The 23,443-nt window shown below is 39.3% G+C and overlaps 1 protein-coding gene and 1 long non-coding RNA gene across 2 annotated transcripts; one reads left to right on the forward strand and one right to left on the reverse strand.

Annotated features, from left to right (window-relative positions):
- Positions 1–249: 249 nt before the first annotated feature.
- On the reverse strand, positions 250–9,223 carry LOC117574502 (uncharacterized). Its single transcript, XR_004572783.2, has 3 exons — positions 8,651–9,223; positions 5,755–5,801; positions 250–705 (listed from the first exon to the last, which is right to left on the reverse strand). It is a non-coding gene; the product is annotated as an uncharacterized LOC117574502 (long non-coding RNA).
- Positions 9,224–11,939: 2,716 nt separating this feature from the next.
- On the forward strand, positions 11,940–23,443 carry LOC117576876 (homeotic protein spalt-major). The gene is made up of 3 exons (XM_034262025.2): positions 11,940–12,606; positions 16,121–17,076; positions 18,466–23,443. Exons 2-3 carry the CDS (start codon positions 16,192–16,194, stop codon positions 23,323–23,325), a joined length of 5,745 nt encoding a protein of 1,914 aa, XP_034117916.2. The 5' UTR covers positions 11,940–12,606; positions 16,121–16,191; the 3' UTR covers positions 23,326–23,443.

The following is a 23,443-nucleotide window of genomic DNA, read 5'->3' on the forward strand; positions in this document are numbered from 1 at the left end:
GATCATGATGACGATGATGATGACACACCACACAGTGTTGGGGCCAACACCCACCACAAAAGTTGTGAAAAAGATATCGGCATTGTGTAGCGAGCAAATACTTTGGGGAGGTACTTACCCCACATACATTCACAACGTATCAGCGCAGCAATATCCACATCCATGCATATCCACAACATCCGTTATCAGTCGCGGCTCCTTTGATCGCCCAAACTGACAAATGTAACTGTCGAACTCAACTCAAACAGCCAACTGCCTTCTGATTGCGTTGTTTTATATTTTAGCCACAATTATCACAAATTCACTTTCACTCACTTTATCCTTATTACATTTAATAATAATAAGAACACTTATATATAAACACATTTCACTTGCACTTTCTTTCACTTTATTATTGAATTTGTTAATAATGCCACTTTTATACATTTCACATGCACTTTCACTCACATTATTTTTATTACATTTCTCAATAATAATAACACTTCTTTCTATACACTGCACTGTCACATATATTTTTACTAACTTAATCCTTCTTCTTATTCACTTTATTCTTATGATATTTCACTTCCACTCACTTCAATTCCTTTTAAATTTATTAATGATCCCATTTTTCACTTGCACCTTAACTCACTTGTTCCTTATTAAATTTGTTTGTTGAAATCCGCATTCATATAATCATTTCGCTCTTTACTATGTTTCATTTAACTGCAAAGAAAAGTATAGGAAAGCAAATCAGATAAAACAAGTAACAAAATTACAATCAAGTGTACTCGTGGTATCATTAGAATATACTAAAATATACTAAAATGTGTATTTAGTATAATTATTCCCATTTAACTGCAAAGAAAAGTATAGCAAAGCAAATCAGATAAAACAAGTAACAAAATTACAATCAAGTGTACTCAAGTTATCATTAGAATATACTAAAATATACTAAAATGTGTATTTAGTATAATTAATAAAAGAAACAGAATTAATATGAGACGTGCAAATATATGTTCTTAAACTTTAGTTTATAGTTTTTAAACCTAATATTTATGAATATCAGATACCCGCAGAGAACAGTGCGTTATTATCATTAAAATATACCAATATACAAAGATACAAAACTATATATATATATTATATTGACTTAATGCACTTATGCTAACTTTACAAATATATGTTTTTCAGCTCTAATTAGTTTAATTTATAAACCTTATATTTATGTATTAGAATATACCAATATACAATATACCAAAAATATACCAAAATGTATATTTGGTATATTTAGTATAAGGCATAAAAATAACGAAATACAATAAAACTAACACAATTAATCTGATTCATGCGTAACTTTAATTTGTAGTCTATGAACCTAATATTTATGAAGTCTGTAAATATTCCCATTTTACCAAGTAAGTTTAAATGAATTGAATAATATTTTCCTTACAGCATTTTCTAGAATTTAAAGACTATTTCATTTTTGATATACGCTTACTTGCACAACTTCTTTCCTCATTATTCTAATCAAAATTCTAATTGCATGCCATGTTTTTCCCTTCGACAGTTGCAACTTTTACCGCTCAGGTAAATTTGAGCATCCACAACTAAGATATTATCATCAGACAGAAGATAGTTGGAGACACTTTGTCGCGTCAATTAACCGCAAATATTATCATCATTTCTTGAATTGATCCCAAACAAATGAAATCATAATGATGTTGTGCATGTTTTGTATGCATTTGCGCAAGTGTGTGTGTGTGTGTGTGTGTGTGTGTTGTGTGTGCTTGTGTGTGTGCAATGTGTTGTGAGTGTGATGAGCAGATGAATGAGTAAACAACAGCGCACAGAGACTGAGAGACCAATATTGTTTGCCATGCTTATTAGCAAATATTCTTATCAGTCTCTCAGTCCGTCTGTCTGTCTGTCCGTCCATGCGTCCATCTGTCAATCAGTCAGTCAATTGCGCAGGTCTTCAAGTCTGTGTTGGCGCTGAGAAAACAAAAGTGAAAGAACAATATGTAAGCGCAGGCTTAAACACAGCCAAGGCTCAAGACGTAAAGATACCCTAGAAAAAAGAAGAACACAAAAAATACGAAATAGTTGCCTGAAGATAAAATCATATAGAAAACATATGCCTAAAGAAATATAGATCGAATATATATACATACATGATTATCATTTCATATAGTTGAACATTTACTTATTTCCATCTTTAAATAGTTTACAGGGTATGCGTACAATATATGTATTTTCTACAGCACGAGAGATGCAATAATCGATAATAGGAAAGGGAACACTGGCTGCACAAGAAACCAAAGCCAAAACAATAACAAACTTAAATAAAAACAAGAAATTCAACGCGTCTTAAGAAAACAATATCCATCCACAAGATATGGATACAGATACAGCTAGAGCTACAGCTAAAGATACGGATACAGCTACAGCTACAGATGCAGATACAGATACAGATACAGACGCAAAGCTAAACTCGCTTATTTGCTTAAGTGTAGCTCCAGTCTCGAATTGAAATTGAAAACTTCCAACTTCCAACCTGGCAAAAGCAAGCGATGGATGCGACTGATGACTGATGAGTGATGTGTGATGTGTGATGGGAGCTGTTGTCAGAGCTGGGGGATGGATGGATGTTTTAGTTCAGTTCAGTTCAGTTGAGTTGAGTTCGGTTCGGTTCGGTAAGTAAACACCGATCAGTTGACAATCAACGTTCAAACAATAACGACGAACAAAAATACTTTGAACTGTTTTTTTTTTTTTTTTTTGCTTTTACTCTCTGTCTGTTTTCACAGATAAAAGATACAAATAGCGCAAGGTACAGATACAGATACACAGCTCAAGATACAGCTGCAGAGATACAGCTACAAAACAAAAAAAAACAAGAAAGGGGAGCACAATTTTGCGATAAGCTCCAAAAGCTGGCAACTCTCTTCCGCCTCTTTTCTCTTCCTCCCTCCAAGTGAAAACTCTGACCAGGTTCGAACCCGAGGCCATTGGAATCGAACGTATGTCGAATATATATATAATATATATCTCAAATAATGACACACGGTACAGAGCGCACGTCTCGCTGTCTCGTTATATGCTTTTTTCGGGCATATTGAAACTGCGAGTTCAGTTTAATGCGGATACCCTGTAAAGCCCTGTTCCAAATGGAGTCCATTGAATAAGATGCTAAGCTTATACATTTTGTTAAGGTCGCAAAAAATCCTAAATCAAGATTTGTAATCTAATTCTCAATCTAAAATAAAACATTCCTGAATAAAGATTCTAAATTTTTAGCATACAAATCTTTATTTAAGATTCATTCAACATAAAAATCTTACTTCAAGATTGTATTTTGTTTAGGACCGAAATATCGGATATCAAGATTTGCAATCTAATTTTCAATATAAAAAAAACATTCTTGAATAAAAATCTTGATTTAAGATTATTTCAAACTAAAAATTTGATTTCAAGATTTTTATTGAAGATCAAAAAAACCTAAATCAAGATTTGAATTCTAAAATTTAACATTCTTGAATCAAGATTTTAATATTAAAATAAGATTTTTGTAATCTGAAAATGCACATTTAGCATAAAAATATTGATTTATGTTTGTTTTAATTAGTCTAAATTTTTGTTGTGATAAGGTTTTAAACTTAAATCTTTATAAAAATTCACAATCACAACAATTATTGAATATTTTCTAACTATCTTAAATTTGCACTTAACAATTTTGAACTTTCGCTAACTTGTAGATTAATAGTTCAATTAAATATTCTACAAATTTCAGCATGATTAGTATAATATATTCCGATATTTTCCTAATAATTTTAGCTTAGTTTAGTTTGTTTCAGTAACTTCTAGTCTAGCAATCCTAGACTTGAAACATTTGTTGCTGCTGCTGCTGCTGCTGTTGATGATGATGATCAAGTCTCACGCTCAGAGCGAGCCACAATCATTACGAGCATCTGTGTTGTCGCATTTACAATTTGCAATTACACTTGAGTAAATATCAACAGCAACAACAACAACAACAAAAACAGAAGCAGAAGCAGAGACAATGACAACGGAGATGGCGTGAAGATCGAGAGACTGACAAACATGGAAACTCAAAACTCTCTAGTTGCGTCGCGTCGCGTCGCGTCGACAACAACCCAAAACCCCTAATGAGCAATGTTTTATTTTGGCACAGCCTCGTCAAAAGAGTGGGGGAGATGGAGGGAAGGGGGGGATTGTGAAGTCTAGGTGAGACGCTGCCTCTGATATCTCTCAGAAAAACAAAAACAGAAAAGCTATCGAGCTATAAACATTCTCAGACAACTTCATCTTCAGCTTCAGCCAACATCTCCAATTCGCTTGTCATGTGAGATAAATCTGGGCAGCAACAAAACCGGCGACGCTTTACGACTGATAATGCGATATGATCATGTCTATATATACATATATATACATATATATATGTACATGTATTTAGCAAGTATATCAACTATCTGACAGCTGTCTTTGCATTTGAGAAGCTGTGGGAAAAACACAAAGCTCTCAGATGCTCACCAGATGAGTAATCAAATGACAAACGCTTTTCTTAGCTTTTTATTCCCGCTATCCATGGGGTAGAAGGGTATTACAACTATGTGCAGGCAGGAGAAGACGTCTCCGACCCTATTAAGTATATCAATTCCTGAATAATACTTCTGTATAGGCAAAAACATCCCACTTACAACAGATCTTAGATGCCTTAACTGATAATATGGTATAGTTTGAACGTATGTAGGTCTTTATCAATATACCAATCTTTTTTGGTATTTGGTATATTTGGTATATTTTAGTATTTTTTGGTATATTAAATCGATAAAATTTAAGAATAATATATACTATAACAATGTACCAAATATAACATTTGGTATATTTTGTATTTTTTCGGTATATTAATTTGATATGTTTGGAGAATAATACCGCACTGTTTTGCTTTTATTTAAAATGGATAGGGATTATCCCACGGTCCAGCACACTCAACTGTACATTTCATTCTTTCTTGAATGTAGTACTACAATATATCAATATGCCAAATATATCCTTTGGTATATTTGTAGTATTTTTGGTATATTAATTCAGTATATTTTATGAATATCATGTACTATATTGATATATCAAATATAGCCTTTGGTATATTTATAGTATTTTTTGGTATATTAATTCAGTATACTTTAAGAATAACATTTACTATATTGGTATATCAAATATATACTTTGATATATTTATAGTATTTTTTGGTATAATTATTCAGCGTGTTGATATATCACATTTATATGTACGTTAGTACATTTATAGTATTTTTTGTATATTTTTATAATAATATTTATTAATAATATTTTCGAGCTTTATGAATTTGGTATAATTTATGAATTTTACCGCCTTTCTTTCTTTTCAAAGTCGCGCTCACTTGTTTGTCGTTGCCTCGAGGATTATTACCGTTATAACAATTGTTATGTTGCAATTTGAATTCTACTTAATCATTAATTAAAAGCAACAACTGACGCAATGCGGTGCTGCAATGATCAAAGATCTTTGTCGCTGATATGCGATCAATGATCTGTTAGTGGTCTTGTTCTTGTTTTTCTTTCTTGCCAGCTCTTATCAATGCTTATATGGATGTAGATATTGATCTTTATGATAACTTGGGCATTGGCTCGATTTCACACCCACACAGCAGAGCAGAGAGAGACACATCACAATAATAATAATAATACTAATAATAATAATGAAGATACACACCTTTGTTTGCGTCTCGACAGTCGAGTAGAGATGTCGGATCCAGAGACCTAGAAATATATACAATACAGATAGATAGATAGAGTAGGAGTTAGGGAGATAGAGAAAAAAATAAGAATGGATTTCACAAATTCGAAAGATCTGAGATAATGACAAGCGTGTTAACAGAACCAAGTTGTAAAATGAGTGCGATGATTTCTAGCGAAACCGAAGCTAAACACTCCATCAGAGTTCCCCTATCAGTCCCTCCACACACACACACACACACACACACACTTAGAACGTAGCAGCTGCTTATCGTTTACGAGCTTTGGGCGCGGTGGGGTGTTCGATATTCAATGAACGTTACTGCTGATGATGATAATAATGATGATGATGACGATGGTAATGTGAAGTGAAGAGGGGGGCGGTGAGTAAAGGCAACCACAAGTGTGTGTACTTGTCGTCGTCTGATTCATGCCCAGATACCAGATACAGATACAACTACACACAACTACAATAACCCAAAACTCATTGACCATGATGATGATGCATATAATATCAGATCGACAAACTGGAACATGATGTATTGTTACCGATTGACGAAATAACTTCTTCGATTCTTCAATTCTTTGAGTTCGCAGTTCTCAGTTCTCTTCAAGTATGGGAAAACCCAACACTCTCCCTCTCTGTTTCCAAAAATAGCACACAGTTATTCTTATAGATACTGGGGAGCTTAACACTCGCTTATCGAACAAAACCACACTATACAATTTTGAAAGAAAAGTAACACACACACACACACACACACACACACTCATCGAATCACTAAGATTTAACTGGAAATATGGCAAATTCATTCATTCTTATCAGTTCTCTGGTATTATTTTTACTGTCGCAAAAATTCATTTCATCTGTATTTCATATCGATCGAATTGAATCAACTTTTTTTCGCGCGTTTTTATCACCACCTTCTCATAAATCAACGAATCTGCTGACATCCCAATATTATCGGAAAGTTTGCTGCCGCATCATGTGCTGATGATCATTTGACCTAATTGCGATCGAAAAACCCAACGCAGAAAACTTGGCTCGTGACTTGAATTATAGACGTCGCTTATCACAAACTTAACTCGAAATGGTCATTCATGTTTTATCAGCTCTGTTTGTGTGTGTGTGTGTTTTTCTTTTTTCTTTTTTGGCCTCTCAAATTGCATCAGCATCAGACAAATGCCATAAAATGTCTGACCATATAATTTGGGTTCTACCTGCCCCGACAGCGACTGCGACTGCGACTCGTGTCGCTAATCGCTGTTCAATACCAAAACAAGAAAAAAAAAAAAAACAATACACAAATGATGGCCAGACTCCTGTGAGAGAGAGTCCTAGACCTAGAGCCAGACTCAGACTGAGAGACACCTCGGAGAGCTGTCAATGATCTGACAGTCTGGTGTCGTTGATCCTTCAAAGTCAATTGGTTTCTGATGAGCTTAGCTACCGTATTGTAAGTGTGTGTGTTTGTGTGTGTTTTGGAAGAGAGATTGCATAAGCTGCATATGGAATTTCAGAGTCTCGGTTATTAAGATTATATATACACATAAACTGTAAACTATTAATTGCCCAAGTGATAAGTACGCTTAGTGAGTCATATCTTGCATTCTTTATCTTACAGTCTAAGGTGCATTTCTCATCTAATATTTATCTGCAATTACTATTTATCAGTATGCAGTATATATTTGGTATACTGTATTTTTACCATTTTACTATGTGCAATTACAATTTTACTATATATTGGTTCAATTTAAATATAGCATTAATTTTCGGTATACTGCATTTTTACAATATTCTATTGGTTCAATTTAAATTTATCGTTACTCTGTTTATTTTTTTCAATTCTACTATGTGCAACTATCTATAGATTCAATTTAATTGTATCATTAATTTTCGACAAACTATTTTTTTTTTAAATTTTACTACATATTTACAATTTTATTTAAATTTATCGTTAATCAATATATTTTCAGATAAATCCTTTATTAACATTTATTACTATTCACAAATATGTATATGAATATATATATATGTAATAGATTTATTTCATCATTTAAATTGATTTATAATCAGCACTTTTATCAATAAACCAAACATCAGATGTACTGCATTTATATTTCACCTTTTTTTATATATTTAACCTATTATAGAATTATGAGAAATAATATTTATAAATACATATATGAAAAAAGTTCAATATAAACGTAAAATATTTAAAATTGCATGTAATTATTAATTAATCGATCAATTTATCGATTATATATTCATACATCTCATAGTCAATATTTACTCGCTCTGTTATTTTTACCCTTATCATGATGAAAATGCATTTACTCTCGCTTACTCTCTCTCTCTCTCTCTCTTCAGCTCGCTTATTCTGAAGCTGGCTCATTTAACCGCTGATCCACTTGTTGAGTCCCGCTATTTGCATTTTGTCTGCTCCCTTTTCGCTTAAACAGCTACCCCTTCCCCTCTCCCTTTCCACCTTCCTTTTGCTTAACTCTAAGGTATTCCGCCGTTAGCCGTAAACTCTGACTCATGCTAACGTAACGTACTTCACACACACACACACACACACACACACATGCAAAGCGCGGGTGGTGCAAAGTTTAAACACAAAAAAAAAGTAAAACATACGAAAAAAAAAAGACAAAAACAAAAAGAGGCGCGCGCGCGTTATTCAATTGTTTTACTATACACAATAATTTGTTGTTTATCAGCAACAATGACGAACAAATGTTTATGCTCCCCCCATCACGTTGTTGTTGCTTTCGTGTGTTGTTGTGTTGACTGTGCATGAATTTGCACAGTACGAATTTTTGAGTGCGTAGCTGTATGTGTGTGTAAGTGCGTGTGTTTGTGTACTCACCTTGACATGTCAGACGCCGCAATTCGAAGCTTATTAAATCCATTAACAATAACACATAATAGTTGTAACGCACGTTTAATTATCACAATTAGTTGGATTTTATTATTCCCGCAGACATCTCGATAATGTTAACAACTGGAAATCGAAAGTGCATTTCTTTCGCTTTGATTTTCTTTTTTTCTTCTCTCTTTTTTTGCTTGCATTGCAAAAAGGGCAAATCACAGACTAAAATGGAAGCTGCTGTTGAGCCGCGATTGCTGTTAATGCTGCTGTTATGGCAATGTTAATGTTAAGCGTGGGATCGAAAGAGCAGAGAGCTTTTGTCTATGAGCATGTGTGTGTGTGTGTGTGAGTAAGTTTTATGCAAAGTTAAATGCTGACTAAATGCTTGCAATTAAATGGTAATGTCGCGCACTCTTCTTGTTACTATTGTTGTTGCAGCTTTAATTATGTTATGTTGACTGTTGACTCGTTGTTTGCTGTTGTTGCTATTGTTGGCTGCCCATTATCACTTTCAGTCTCATTGAATGGCGAACAATTGAAAACAACAAAAACAAAAAAAAAAAGCGAAACCGAAACCATTTCTCAGCTGTTTGCAAACACACAGGCAGCAGCAAGAAGAGGAAAGAAAATAACGTAAAATAAAAATTGCACCGTTGCCGTCGCCGTCGTCGTCGTCGCCGCCATTAATGTTTATTTAACACGCATTGCCACACGCGCAGTCGACGTCGCTGCCGGCGTTGCCGTCGCATCGCCCGCCCACGCGCACACTGTGATGCGTGCCTAGGCGAAAAAGCTATTGAAAAAAAAAAAAAACGAAAACAAAACAAAATATTTGATCGACATATTCTGCAGGTGGCGAACCACGGTGCCAAATTGCGCATAGCACTTATTTCAAGTTCATTATAAATATAAAACGTAAATATTATTAAATTTATACAAACAGTGCTTGATCGACACTGTTATTGCACGTGTAGTGCGCTCTCTTTCACACACACCCTCTCCCACCACACGAGTGCGTGAGTGTAAGTGTGTGTGTGTGTGTGTGTGTGGGCGAGTGTATTGAACTCTTGCTGCATTTTTTGCACAATATCTTCTGCATTAATACATATGTATGTATGTATGTCTGTATGCTCGCATTTAATATTTTTGCTGCCTTTTGTTATTGCAATTGTTTTAATTTTGTTGTTGTGTTGTTGTGTTGTTGTTTTTTTTTCGTCGCCTTTTGTGCTTATTGGCAATAAATTTGCGTTCCGCCTGCTGTTGCTGCAGTTTATCGGTCATCGTGCTATCGATTGATTGCACATCGCGATGCTGTTAACAGAGTTATCGTCAGTGCAAGAACAAGCAAACAGGCGTACGTATGTGTGTGTGTGTGTGTGGGAGAGAGGCAAAATGACGCCAGCCCCTCTCACACTCATTTGCATTTTTCGGCAGCTGACTGCGTAAGTGTGTGTGTGTGTGTGTGTGTGTATGTCTTGCACACCTTTGTTGGGGCGGTCAACTGTGACAAGAGGAACAACAAGAACAGCACCATTAGCAGCATGAGCAACAACAGCAAGAGCGACAAAATCAAGCGAGAGTATGGGAAGGGGGAAGCGAGAGGGACGACTAAAGCGTCTTCTTTGACTTCCGTTTTCCGAATGAGTTTTTTCAAGTTTGAGGTGAAGGTTGAGGGAAAACGCATTGTGGACGCCCCTCTTGATGTGTAGTTCAAAGTGCAGACGATTAATGATCGATTGCAGTGACGGAAGAAACCAAATAAATGATCCCAAGAATAAATTTTAAAATAATGCATACATTAAGTAAAGGAAGAGTGCATAATTTAATACTTTAAATAACTTATATAAAAATTATTTTTAATTTTTAGTATCGTATAAGTATTTTTATCAATACTTTTAATACTTTATTTCAGAAAATAATATATTTAAAATTTTATTTAAATTAAATTGAAAACGCGGTAGACAAATCGTAACGAAAAACAATAAAAGGTCATTAAAAGAAAACACGAATTAATTCAACACAATTATCTTACGAAATTCAAATTTAAAATACTGCGAAAAAAAAGAGGAAAAACAATTCTAAAGAGAAAGCAATTAGTTAGCCATCAACTAATCTCCATAATTATCCCAACGAATAATTATCTTACAAGAAAATCAAAACACGTATCAGAAAATAAATTAAATAAAAGAGCAACACATTAATTGTGTATTATTTAAGATGCACGCTAATGAACTCAACGACAGCCAATAAGTAATATGCTAATTTAGCGAAACTTAAATTAAGAAAAAACAAAAAAAAAAAAAAAAGATACACTACCAAAAAAAAATAAAGAAAAATACAACTATCGCCACGAACGGCAGTAAATTGCATAAAAAAAAAAAAACAAAACTGAATTAACATAACGAATGCAGAATGCAGCAGATAAATCAACTGAACGAAAGCCAATAACTCTTGCATTAACTTAACGCAGCGGCAGCGAAGCGCAGTCGAGAGACAGTCCAGAGTATTGTAAATCTGTCAACCACCAAAAGTACATAACACAGAAATACATACATGACTACACATACATATATACATACATATGTGAAAAGGAGAGCACTTCTCTCCTGGTGGCTGCATACATAATATGCACAACCCAAGTACAGACAAACAAACATACATTGAATACATACGTATGCAATGGTACATAGCGCCCTCTCGCTTTGGCACACACGCGCGCACGTACGCAAAGCACGCAAGCGACATGCGTGTACCCAACACACACACACACACACACAAACACATCGAGCTGTAATCCTATTTGCCTCCAAAAATAAAACGAAAGAAAAATCCAAAGAAAGAAGCGGCAAAGCTGCTGCTGCTGCTCTTGCTGTTGCTGCAGCGGCTGCGACGTCTGCTTCCTTTTACGCCAAAGATTTGATGGGAGAGCGAACGACGTGACGTACGCGACGTCGACGTCGACGACGACGCGACGACTGCGCTACTCTGCAGGTTTTTATCTAACCAATACCAATGCAAGACAACCACCAACACAACAGCAACAGCAGCCGCAGCCACAGTCGCTCTCACACACACACACACATACTTACGAATGCTAAGCAAGCAAGAGGGGCAGCCATTGCGTTCTCTCTCGCATTTGCTCCGTCTCGGGTTTCGCTCAGATGTCCGATGTTCGTGTCAGCTGCTGCTGCTGCTGCTGCTGCTGCGCTGCCTCACGCTGCTGTCGACGTTGTGGTGGCTCTGCCGTGCGCTTTTATAAATACAACTTCATAGATGCGTTCAAATACAGTTCAGAAGTCGAACCGAAAAGACGTCTTGAATTTGTTATTTTCTTCTTTTTTTTTTGAACACACACGTTACTCACACACTTCGTCTCGTACGTGTCAGCAGCAGAGCAGAGCAGAGCAGCGGGAGCTGCACACACAAATTAGATAAAAAAAAAAACACAATCGAGACTCGACTCAAAGTCTTGCGCTGCGGCTGCGCTCAGAACTCGTGTGCGCGTCAACGTGAAAGCATCTGCGGCGCGCTCCGAAAATACATTAAAATAAAATAAACAAACACAATATAAATAAAATACAAAAATATACAAACACTTAACGGTGCATATATTTTTTTTCTTGGATACTTAATACAATTACTTCAAATATTTATTTTAATTTTTTTTTTTGTAAAACAACAATTTCAAAACCAAAGAGAAAAAGTGTATCAAAAAGTGCAACTAAAACTAAATTAATGAAATTAAATAAATAATTAAACAACCAAGTGACTTCAAGTGACCAAGTGAAACCACAACAACAACAGCAACAAGAGCTACAACAACAACTGCAGCAGCAACAACAACAATTTTAACAACTACAGCAACAACTACCAAAAAAAAAAAAAAAAAACACGGCTACCAAAAATTCGAATGCCGCCGCCAAATTGTTCAAATAACCAAAAACAAAACAAAGGTAAAAAATCCAAAAAAAAAAATAAAAGAAAATAAATTAGAAGAAAAGAAAACAAAAACATAAATAAATAAATACTCTATTATTTTTTTCTTGTGTCCAAGTGTTTTTGTCACAAAAAGTGCAATTAACTAAAAATGCAGCAGCTATGGATTATTAATCTCAAGTTTCAAAGTTACTTAAATTTGTTTCCTCATCGGATTTTCATCAATTTATTTTTTGGACAGGTTTTTCCTAGACTTAAATTTGCTTTTAATTTCCCTATTGGATATTTTTCAAATTTATTGTTAGGATTTTCTTAACTTAATTTGTGTTAATTTTAAGGGTTTCACACGCAATTGACCTTTCTGATGTTTTACGACCTTAAAATCCTGTCAAAGTTCATCTTTAATTGACCCTTTTTTTTTGGTTGAACTGTGAACTTTACCAAAAAAAAAAAAATACTATAAAAAAAGGGTTGAATTGTTGTCACAATTTGTAATTGAAAAGTGTTCCGACATTTCGTCAGCCACATCATAAAACTTTGTATCGTTTAGATATGATTATCATGCTGAATCGTAGTTCGATCCGTAATCAATGAATTTCCTTACGAAATCGATTCACAATTGGGGAAAACCTAAATACACATTTCGGAAAAGTTTAATCATAAAACTAATTGATTCATAAAAACATTTTTCCTAAGAATTTAATTAAATCATTTCGATTGTAAAAAGTTAAAAACTTTGAAACTCTAGAAATTTACCAGATTTTCATTCAGTATAAACAATTAACAACTTTATGAGAACTACTAAATATTTAAAAATAATTTGGAAATAATTATTATCGTAATATGAAAGTTTTGTTTTTATATTTACTAGATTTTCATTTACTAAAAACAGTTTAAAAACTTTTTGATAACTCTTGAATATTTTAAATATTTTGAATAATTTTTCTATAAATATATTTTTTAATTCTTCAAAGTTCAAAGTATAAGAATTTTAGAAATTTTGATAATGTTCACAATAATTTTTACATGATTATTATTGTAATATGAAATTTTATTATTTTATCAGATTTTCATTCAGTAAAAAACAGTTAAAAACTTTATGAGAACTATAGAAAATATTTCAAAATAATTTGAAAATGATTTTTATTGTTATATGAAATTTTTTAGCTATTTTTCCCATATAGGATTTTCATTCAGTTTATAAATTTATGAGAAATATTTTTAAAATAATATGAAAATTAATATTATCGTAATGTGAAATTTTTGTATTTATTCAATTGGATTTTCACTAAGTAATATATTGCAAATATTTAAAATATTATTTATTTTCATTTATTGTCATTTCATATTTTATTCTCATTGATATTATTTTATCTATATTAAATTCAATTGCTTTAAATTTGTCACCAATGGGTTAAACGTAGGCATCAATGGGTTAACTGTTTGTGGGGCTTTACTTAGCTTAAGGACTAGGGGGCAGTGGGCGTGGCTTTATCTCAATGGGTTCTCCGTGGCAATGAGTCACGGACGAAATTGAAATCAGCCAACCAAAATGAAAGAACAAGAACAAAAACAACGACAACAACAATAACAATAATAATAACAACAATAATACAAATAGAAATAGCGAAAGAGAGAGAGAGAGCGAAAGAGAAAGGAAGACACTCGTAGCTTGTTATCGCTAAAGTTTTATTTTTAAAAATGTCAAGTTGTCGCTGTTGTTTTTTTGTCGCCAATTCGAAATCCTAAGCGCCAGCAGCAAGCAGCAGCAACAGAAAGCAGGAGCAACAACAGCGACGCAATGAAATTGCCAACTGATAAGCGTTAAATGTTAATGAGCAGCAAATGGAAATGCAACAAATACGCAAGCACACACACACACATACATACATATACCGATAGCAAATCGATACGCACAGCGTGTGCAAGCGAGAGAGAGCGAGCGAGCAAGCAAACGAACAAACAAGAGAGCACACTCAAAGAGAGAGAGCAATTGCTCTCTGGCTGCATGTGCATTTCCCTTCGCTCTCTTCAACTTCGACTTCTACTCCTAGATGTCTTCTTCTTATACTGCTGCTGCTGCTATTCGCCTTTGACTTCAACTTGTGCACTTGAAGTGTGAATTTCATTTGAACTGAAATGATGTGAAATAAAATACAAAATATAACATATATAAAATACTCTACCAATTAGAATTTCTGCAACTAAATATGTGCGTATTTCAACATCATTTTCTATAAGTACTCAGTACTCTTCTACTTCGACTTCTACTCCTGGATGTCTTCTTCCTATACTGCTAAGCACGCTTCAAGTGTGACTTTCATTTGAACTGCCTCTTCTACAAGTCAATTTAAATAAAATATAAAATGTAATATATATAAAATAATCTCCAAATTCGAATTTCTTCAACATCATTCTCTACAACTATTTATACTCAAGTACTTCAACTTATATTTCCACTCCCACTCACACTTCTTCTTCTACAGCCTTCTGCTACTCTCTCGCTTCTTATAACTTGCTTTCTTTGTGCACTAGAAGGCGACGGCAATAGCAATAGAAGAGTGTGACAACTGTTTTTGAGCGTCTCATTTGACAAATTCACTGTAGATCAGCTGTTTAAACTTTTTTGAGCGTGATCCTCATAACGTTTACGTTTCTGTTGCTTTTCGCCAGAAATTGAGATACGATCAGCGTCTCAAAGATGTTGATGATGATCGTTCCCCTTAAATCAACAGATCTAATAACCAATTCCAATCATCAACGACTGATTTCAATTATTTATTATTTTCTTTTTGCCATTATTCGAGTTCTCCTCCGATAACTGCGCTTTAGCTTTACTAAGAACTTGCAAATTACTTTTAAGTAATTGCAATTGCATTTCACTTTCCACAACTCTTGTGTTTATCAAGAAATCTACATGAAATTTTCAGAATATGCAGCTAAAGTCGAAATCTTTGCATTTGCTTTTAAGCGAACGTTTCAACTAGAAAAATTGGTATCTTAGGAGGATTATAACAAATTGTTTATTATGGAAAATGTTGAATAGTTTTTGAGACTATTATAGAAAACAGTTAAGATTTATATTAACTATAAAGCGAAGCTTAAAGAATTTTCAAAATGTTTAGTTAAAAGCACTTTTCAAATAATATAATATAATTAGTGAATAAATTATCAAATTATCTAACAAATTTGAAATTTTTTTTGTAAAATTTCAATCCCTTAGCGTATTCTTAAGAACCTTAAAACATATTTTAAGAAAAGTTCTTGTTTTTCAAATAATTTACAAGAACCTTAAAAAAAGTTCTCACATTTTAAATCATTTTCAATCTTTAATATAATTTTCAATGCTTAATCGCATTTTGAAAAACCTTAAACATATAATATATTAAATCATTTGCAATCTTTTATCGTGTTTTTAAGAACCTTAAAACATATATTAAATAATTTTCAATCTTTTATCGTATTTTTAAGAACTCTAACCTTGTGACTTTAACTAACTTTACAACCTATTTATCTCAATCTCTTTCACAGCCGTTAACGATCTCAATTAGCCAAGTTTTAGCAGCCAAGTTCATAAGCAAAAGCAAAACAAAGCAGCAAAGATGCTGGCCACACAACAACAACAACAGCAACAACACACAGCGACAGCAGCAACAGTTGCTGCCGCAGCAGCAGCAGCAGCTGCAACAGTTGCCCACAGCGATGATGGGCATAGCTTTGATGGAGAGCGACAGCGACGTGATTCGACAACATCGGAATCATCGCTGGAGCATCTCGATTTGGGACGCACACCAAAGAAGCTCAGCAGCAGCAGCGGAGCGCCGCAGCCGACGTCGACGCCACACGAGACGTCAACGTCGACGGCGACGTCATCACGCAAACGCAAACTGCGACAGCAACAACAACAACAACAGCAGCAACAGCAACAAATGTCCGATGAAGAGCAAGAACAACAACAGCAGCAGCAGTTGGAGACAACAGCGCAGCGACTGCGACACAAGCAGCGACGCAACGTCGCAGCCAGCGCCAGCATCGTTGTCGACTACAGCGCCAGCGGCGATGCGAGTTCGCTGCGCAAAAAGTTTCGTCTCAATCGCAGCAGCAGCAGCGCAGCCGCCAATGGCGATCTCTCCGAATCGGGCTTCGTCGATGGCAGCATCGCCAACAGCGGCTATTTGCTCAGCAGCAGCAGCGGCAGCGGAAGTAGCAGCGCAGTCGCTGCCGCCGCCGCCGCCGCCGCCGCAGCCGCTGCAGTTGCAGCGCAGCAGCAGATGTCGTCGAGCAGCTCGGGCGGTTCATCGCCTCAAGGCGGACTGAGCTTGTCGAGTGCCGAGTCCGGCATCGGAGCTGGCGATGAGCACATGAAATACTTGTGCCCCATCTGCGAGGTTGTTTCGGCCACGCCCCACGAATTCACCAATCACATACGCTGCCACAACTATGCCAACGGCGACACCGAGAACTTCACCTGCCGCATCTGCTCAAAGGTAAGTGTTAGGGTATTCTATAGTCGACATCAAGTTGAAAGCATATCACAAATTTTTATAGAGACTTAGCCTTGAATACCTTGCAGCTGTCAATAGACCCTTCTTAAGTAGAAACAAAGGGTCTATCACAGTCGATAGCACTGCCATGATATGCTAAGCTAAGTCTCTTAATTTTTGAGAATTATTTTCTAGTGAAAAACGTTGAAATCAAATCAGAAATTATATTCTTTCGTTGTTACTCAAAAAGGGTCTATCACAGTCAAAGCTTATGAAGTATCTTCAATATTCTTCACTTTTAACTCAAAAAAGGGTCTATCACAGTCATAGGTTATTGGGTCTATAATTTAAAAAGCATCTTCTAGTCAATAAAGTTGAAATCAGATTTGAAATTTTACAAAATTAAATCTATCACAGTCAAAGATAAAATGTCTATACATATTTTAAGAAGCAGATCAGAAATTGTAGAGAATTGTATTCCTTTCTTTTCACAGTCAAAGTCATATATTCTATTAAAAGTGAATACGAAACTAACAATTACATAGCGATAAAAAGTCAAATAAGGCTCAAAAGGTCTTAACAAGTCGAATAAGTAGTAGGAAAAACGCTTTTCTTTGGCCTGTGAAACGGTTTTTCATGTTTGAAATATTGTTTAAAGCGAATAAGGCGATCAACAAAAAAATCAAAATATTGAAAGGGTTCTAACAAGTCAACTAAGTAATTAGCGAATAAGTAAATAATAATTGTATAGCAATAAATAGTCAACTAAGGCTGAAAGGGTCTTAGCGACTCAACTAAGTAGTAAGAACAACTTTTCTCTTTGTAGTCTATTGAAAGGGTCTTCACAAGTCAACTGTAATAAGAAAAACACTGTCTATTAGAGTTATGTTTGAAATATTGTTCAAAGCGAATATTGAAAGGGTCTTAACAAGTCAACTAAGTAATTGGCGAATAAGAAAATAATAATTGAATAGCAATAAATAGTCAACTAAGGCTGAAAGGGTCTTAGCGACTCAACTAAGTAGTAAGAACAACTTTTTTCTTTGTAGTGAAAGGGTCTTCACAAGTCAACTGTAATAAGAAAAACACTGTCTATTAGAGTTATGTTTGAAATATTGTTCAAAGCGAATATTGAAAGGGTTTTAACAAGTCAACTAAGTAATTAGCGAATAAGAAAATAATAATTGTATAGCAATAGTCAACTAAGGCTGAAAGGGTCTTAGCGACTCAACTAAGTAGTAAGAACAACTTTTTTTCTTTGTAGTCTATTGAAAGGGTCTTCACAAGTTAAGTAGTAGTAGTCCGTTTTTTACTTGAGTTCTGAACTGTTGTTGAACTGTTGCCTAATACCTTTGTTTCTCTTCCCTCTTCCCTTCTCGATGGAATGAACAGGTGCTGTCGTCGGCCTCGTCGCTGGATCGTCACGTGCTGGTGCACACTGGGGAGCGACCCTTCAACTGCCGCTATTGCCACCTGACATTCACAACGAACGGCAACATGCATCGTCACATGCGCACGCACAAACAGCATCAGCAACAATCGCAGTCACAGTCGCAGTCACAGTCACAGCAGCAGCAACAGTCACAGTCGCAACAGCCATCCGCACAGCAGCAGCAACAGTTGCACTCACAGCAGCAGCCACATCAGCGACGTCAGCAACATGCGGCAACAGCTGCAAGTGGAGCGCAGATGTCTGCGACATCAGCGGGACGAGCGGAGAGCTATGAAAGCGATGCCAGCTGCTCGACGGATGTTTCGAGTGCAGCGAGTCACAGCAGCAGCAACAACAGCAGCCACAGCAGCCAACGTTCCCTCCACAACAACAACAACAACAACAATAACAGCAAGTTGAACAACAACAATGAGTTAGACTTGGAGTTGGACAACAAACAGCGACGCCACAAGCTCATCAACATCAACAACAACAACATTGCCGAAGATCAAGATGAAGCGATGGAGCAACCACAGCTGAAATCCGAAGCCGAACACGATGAGGATGAAGATGAGAATGTGGACAGCGAATCGGAAGTGACACAAGTCATCACAAGCACTCCCGATGTGGCCACATTGCTGGCGAGTTCCTCCCGATCGGGGGGCACAACACCGACGCAGTTGCTCAGTTGTCCCGCCTGTGCGGCAGATGATTTCGAATCGTTGCCTGCACTCTGCCAGCATCTGGATGCCCAGCATGCGGATATACCGGCGAAGTGTCGCGAATGTGATGTGATCTTTGGCAGCCATCGTCAGCTGCAAACGCACAGCTGTCGCATGCAAATGTTGCCGCTGCTCGGTGCCAGCTCATCCCCGTTGCACAAGCAGGAACACGACGACGACGACGTCGGAGATGAGGACGTTGACGATGAGGAAGCTGCTCACGATGACGATGATGATGCGGAGGCAACAGCGCAGCGACACAGCGAACGCAATGACTTCTTTCAGCAACTGTATCTCAAGGGTAAATCCTCAGCGTTGGCACAACAACAACAACAGCCCTCGTTGCCCTCCCCGATCAAACACGAACCCCCGGCGAATGCGAATGATAGTCGACAGGATTTGGCGGACATTCAAAGCATACTGAACATGACCAGCTCCAGTTGCACCTCGAGTTTTCTGCGCAACTTTGAGCAATCGGTGAACACTCCCTGCTCCAGTCAATACAGCCTGGATGGTCGGGATGGTGATGAGGAGGCGCAGGATGCATTCACCAGCGAATTCCGACGCATGAAACTCCGCGGCGAATTCCCCTGCAAGCTCTGCACCGCTGTTTTTCCCAATCTCCGTGCGCTCAAAGGTCATAATCGTGTCCATCTCGCTGCCGTGGGTCCTGCAGGTCCGTTCCGTTGCAACATGTGTCCCTATGCGGTGTGCGATAAAGCAGCTCTGGTGCGTCACATGCGCACCCACAATGGGGATCGTCCGTATGAGTGCGCCGTGTGCAATTATGCGTTCACCACGAAGGCGAATTGTGAGCGGCATTTGCGCAATCGTCATGGCAAAACGAGTCGCGAGGAGGTGAAGCGTGCCATACTCTATCATCCCGCCGAGGATGCCAGCTGCGAGGATGCCAAGTCCTCCGGACAACAGGAGCTCGCTGAGCTCAGCTATCGCTCGACAACGCCGCCGCTACCGACGACATCGGAGTCAACGAGCTCTCAGCTGAAGCACATGTTACTCTCGGCCGAAGCACCCAAGATACAGGTGAAGAGTCTCGATCAGTTGGTGGAGAAACCAACGGCAGCCATGGATCTCAACATGGATGTGCTCGATCTGAGCAAGAAGCCAACGTTGGCTCAGGAGTTGCTCGAGCAGCGCGAACGTGAACGGGAGCGGGAACGGGAGCGAGAACGTGAACGGGAGCGTGAGCGTGAACACGAATTGCTGCTGCAACAGCAACAACAACAGCAGCAGCAGCAACAACTCTTTGGCGCCGGAGAAGCAGCCACACAGTATATGCAGCAATTGTTTAGGAATCTCATGTTCCAGCAATCCCCGGGATTTCCCTTCTTCGGTTTCATGGCGCCGCCTAACGCAGCAGCAGCAGCAGCAGCCGCAGCTGCAGCCACACCTGATAAGTCTAGCTCCACAGCAGCAGGAGCAGCCACAACTGGCACGCCCCTTGGACTGCCACTCCCCCTACCGAATGTGGGCGTTCCGGTGCCAGCCGGCGGACCCGTCAAGATGGTCATCAAGAACGGAGTGCTGATGCCCAAGCAGAAGCAGCGTCGCTATCGCACCGAACGTCCCTTTGCCTGCGAGCATTGCTCGGCGCGTTTCACGCTCCGCTCCAACATGGAGCGCCATGTGAAGCAACAGCATCCGCAGTTCTACGCTCAGCGTCAGCGCAGCGGACATCATGTGATGCGCGGACGTGCCGCGTCCTCAAGTGCCGCAGCCGCAGCAGCAGCAGCGGCGGCAGCAGCAGCCGCAGCAGCCATGTCCAATCTAAGTCAACAGCAGCAGCAGCAGCAACAACATTCGCATCATCCACATCATCCGCACATCTCGGATCAGGTGAAGTACGCGATACTCGCACAGCAGCTGAAGGCGCGCAAGGACACGGATCTGTTGCAGCAGGCGCTCGCTCATGGCTCCAGCAGCGTGGTTGGTGGTGTTGCCAACGCCAGCAATCCGCTGTTGCACTTTGGCTACAAAGCTGCGAGCAGCAATGGTCAGAGCAATGGACATCATGGTGCGACGCTCAACGATGACGATGAACCGCCGAAGTTGATCATCGACGAGGACGATGAGGATGAGTTCGATGAGGTGGAGGATGAGGATGATGAGGACGATGTCGAGGAGGAGTTAGATGAGCAGGAGCAACAGCCACAGCCACCGCAACAACAGCTGGAGGATCAGGCTGAATCCGAGCTCATCGAGGAGTCGACGCAACCCCGCAGCTCCACGCCCATTGAGGCAGCCAAAAAGGTGGCCGAGACCATACTCGAGCAGGCCATCAAGGCAGGCAAATCCGATACAGCGGCGCTCTCCAAGACTCCAGTCTCTGCTACTCCCACCCCCTCAACACCTCCCGCACCGCATTCGATGAAAACCCTAATAGCCCAAGCCGAGTCTGTGGCCAAATCGTTGAAGGAAGTGGCCAGCTCTCCGTTCAAGGATGAATCTCAGGATCTGGTGCCGGTGTCGAAGCTGGTCGATAATGCCACCAGCAATCAGGTGTCGTTCAACAGCTACTTTCGTCCCAGCGATGTGGCCAATCACATGGAGCAGAGCGATGAGGAGGGTTTAGTTGCCTCCGGTAGCGCCTCCGAAAGCAACAATTCCGGCACCGAAGATGTAACCAGCAGCAGCAGCAATGAACCGAAAAAGAAGTCCGCCTACAGCTTGGCTCCGAATCGTGTCAGTTGCCCGTATTGCCAACGCATGTTCCCCTGGAGCAGCTCGTTGCGTCGCCACATCCTCACACACACCGGCCAGAAGCCGTTCAAGTGCTCGCATTGTCCGCTGCTCTTCACCACCAAGAGCAACTGTGATCGCCATCTGTTGCGCAAGCACGGCAACGTCGAGTCAGCAATGAGCGTCTACGTCCCCACCGAGGATGTCAGCGAACCGATACCGGTGCCCAAGTCCGTTGAGGAGATCGAATTGGAGGAGCAGCGACGTCGCAAGGCTGCCGAAATCGAGTTGGAACGTGAACGTGAACGCGAGCGGGAATTGGAACGTGAGCGGGAACGGGAACGCGAAAGGGAGCGTGAACAGGAACTGGAGCGTGAACGGGAGCGACGTCAACTGGAGCAGGAGCGTGAACAGCAGCAGCTAATACAACAGCTGGCAGCAGCAGCTCAGCTCAGTCAACAAATGGCCGCAGCGGCAGCAGCAGCCGCCGTCCTCAATGGGGAGAATGCAAGCTCAAATGCTGCAGCTCCGGGTGCAGGCGAGGCACAAGGCAGCGATTTGCCCTACAAGTGTCATCTGTGCGAATATTCGTTTGCGGAGCGTTTGCAGTGCTTGGATCATATCAAGCAGCAGCATGCACAGGAATTTGCTCTGCTCCTCGCCAAGGGCGCCATCGAAACCGAGAGCGGAGACCAACAACAGCAACAGCTGCCTCCACCTCCTGCTCCCGCTTCCGATGAGGAAAACAGCACCACAAATCCGTCGTCACGCAACAAATATCCCGACTACAGCAACCGCAAGGTGATCTGTGCCTTTTGCGTCCGTCGCTTCTGGTCCACCGAGGATCTGCGTCGTCACATGCGAACCCACTCGGGAGAGCGTCCGTTTCAGTGCGACATCTGCCTGCGCAAGTTCACGCTGAAGCACAGCATGTTACGGCACATGAAGAAGCACAGCGGACGCAGTCACAACGGCGAACAGGGACAATCCGATTGTTCCGATGATGAACAGAGCGCTTTGAATAGTCCGCCCAGCACTCCTACGCCCACGCATAACAACAACAACAATAACACCAGTAACAACAACAACAACACTTGCCACAACAACAACAACAATAATAACAAGCAGAGCTTGCGTCTGCCCAAGTTGCATGAGCTCCTGGACAAGGCGAACGAATGGCGCGAAAGTCATCTCGGTGAGCACAAGGAAAACATCGGTGAGGCCAGCAAACCTTCCTCTGCTGCTACTGCAGCTGCAGCTGCGGCTGCTGCCGCCGCGGCGGCTGTGGCCAGCGGTGATCTGATTGGCAATCTGCTGGGCATCAGCGATCAGGGCATTCTCAACAAGCTGCTCTCCTCCGCTGACGAAGCAGCCAAGCTTCTGGGCGTCGACAAGTAAGCGGAAGAAGGGTGCAAGCGATGACCGCTAGGTTAAACTAACCCCACAAAACGTTGCCAGATACAACATATACCAACAATATATACTAAAGAAAAAAAGAAGAAAACTAACACCACAC

This window comes from Drosophila albomicans, chromosome X, assembly GCF_009650485.2.
Source record: "Drosophila albomicans strain 15112-1751.03 chromosome X, ASM965048v2, whole genome shotgun sequence".
Taxonomy (NCBI): Eukaryota; Metazoa; Arthropoda; class Insecta; order Diptera; family Drosophilidae; genus Drosophila; species Drosophila albomicans.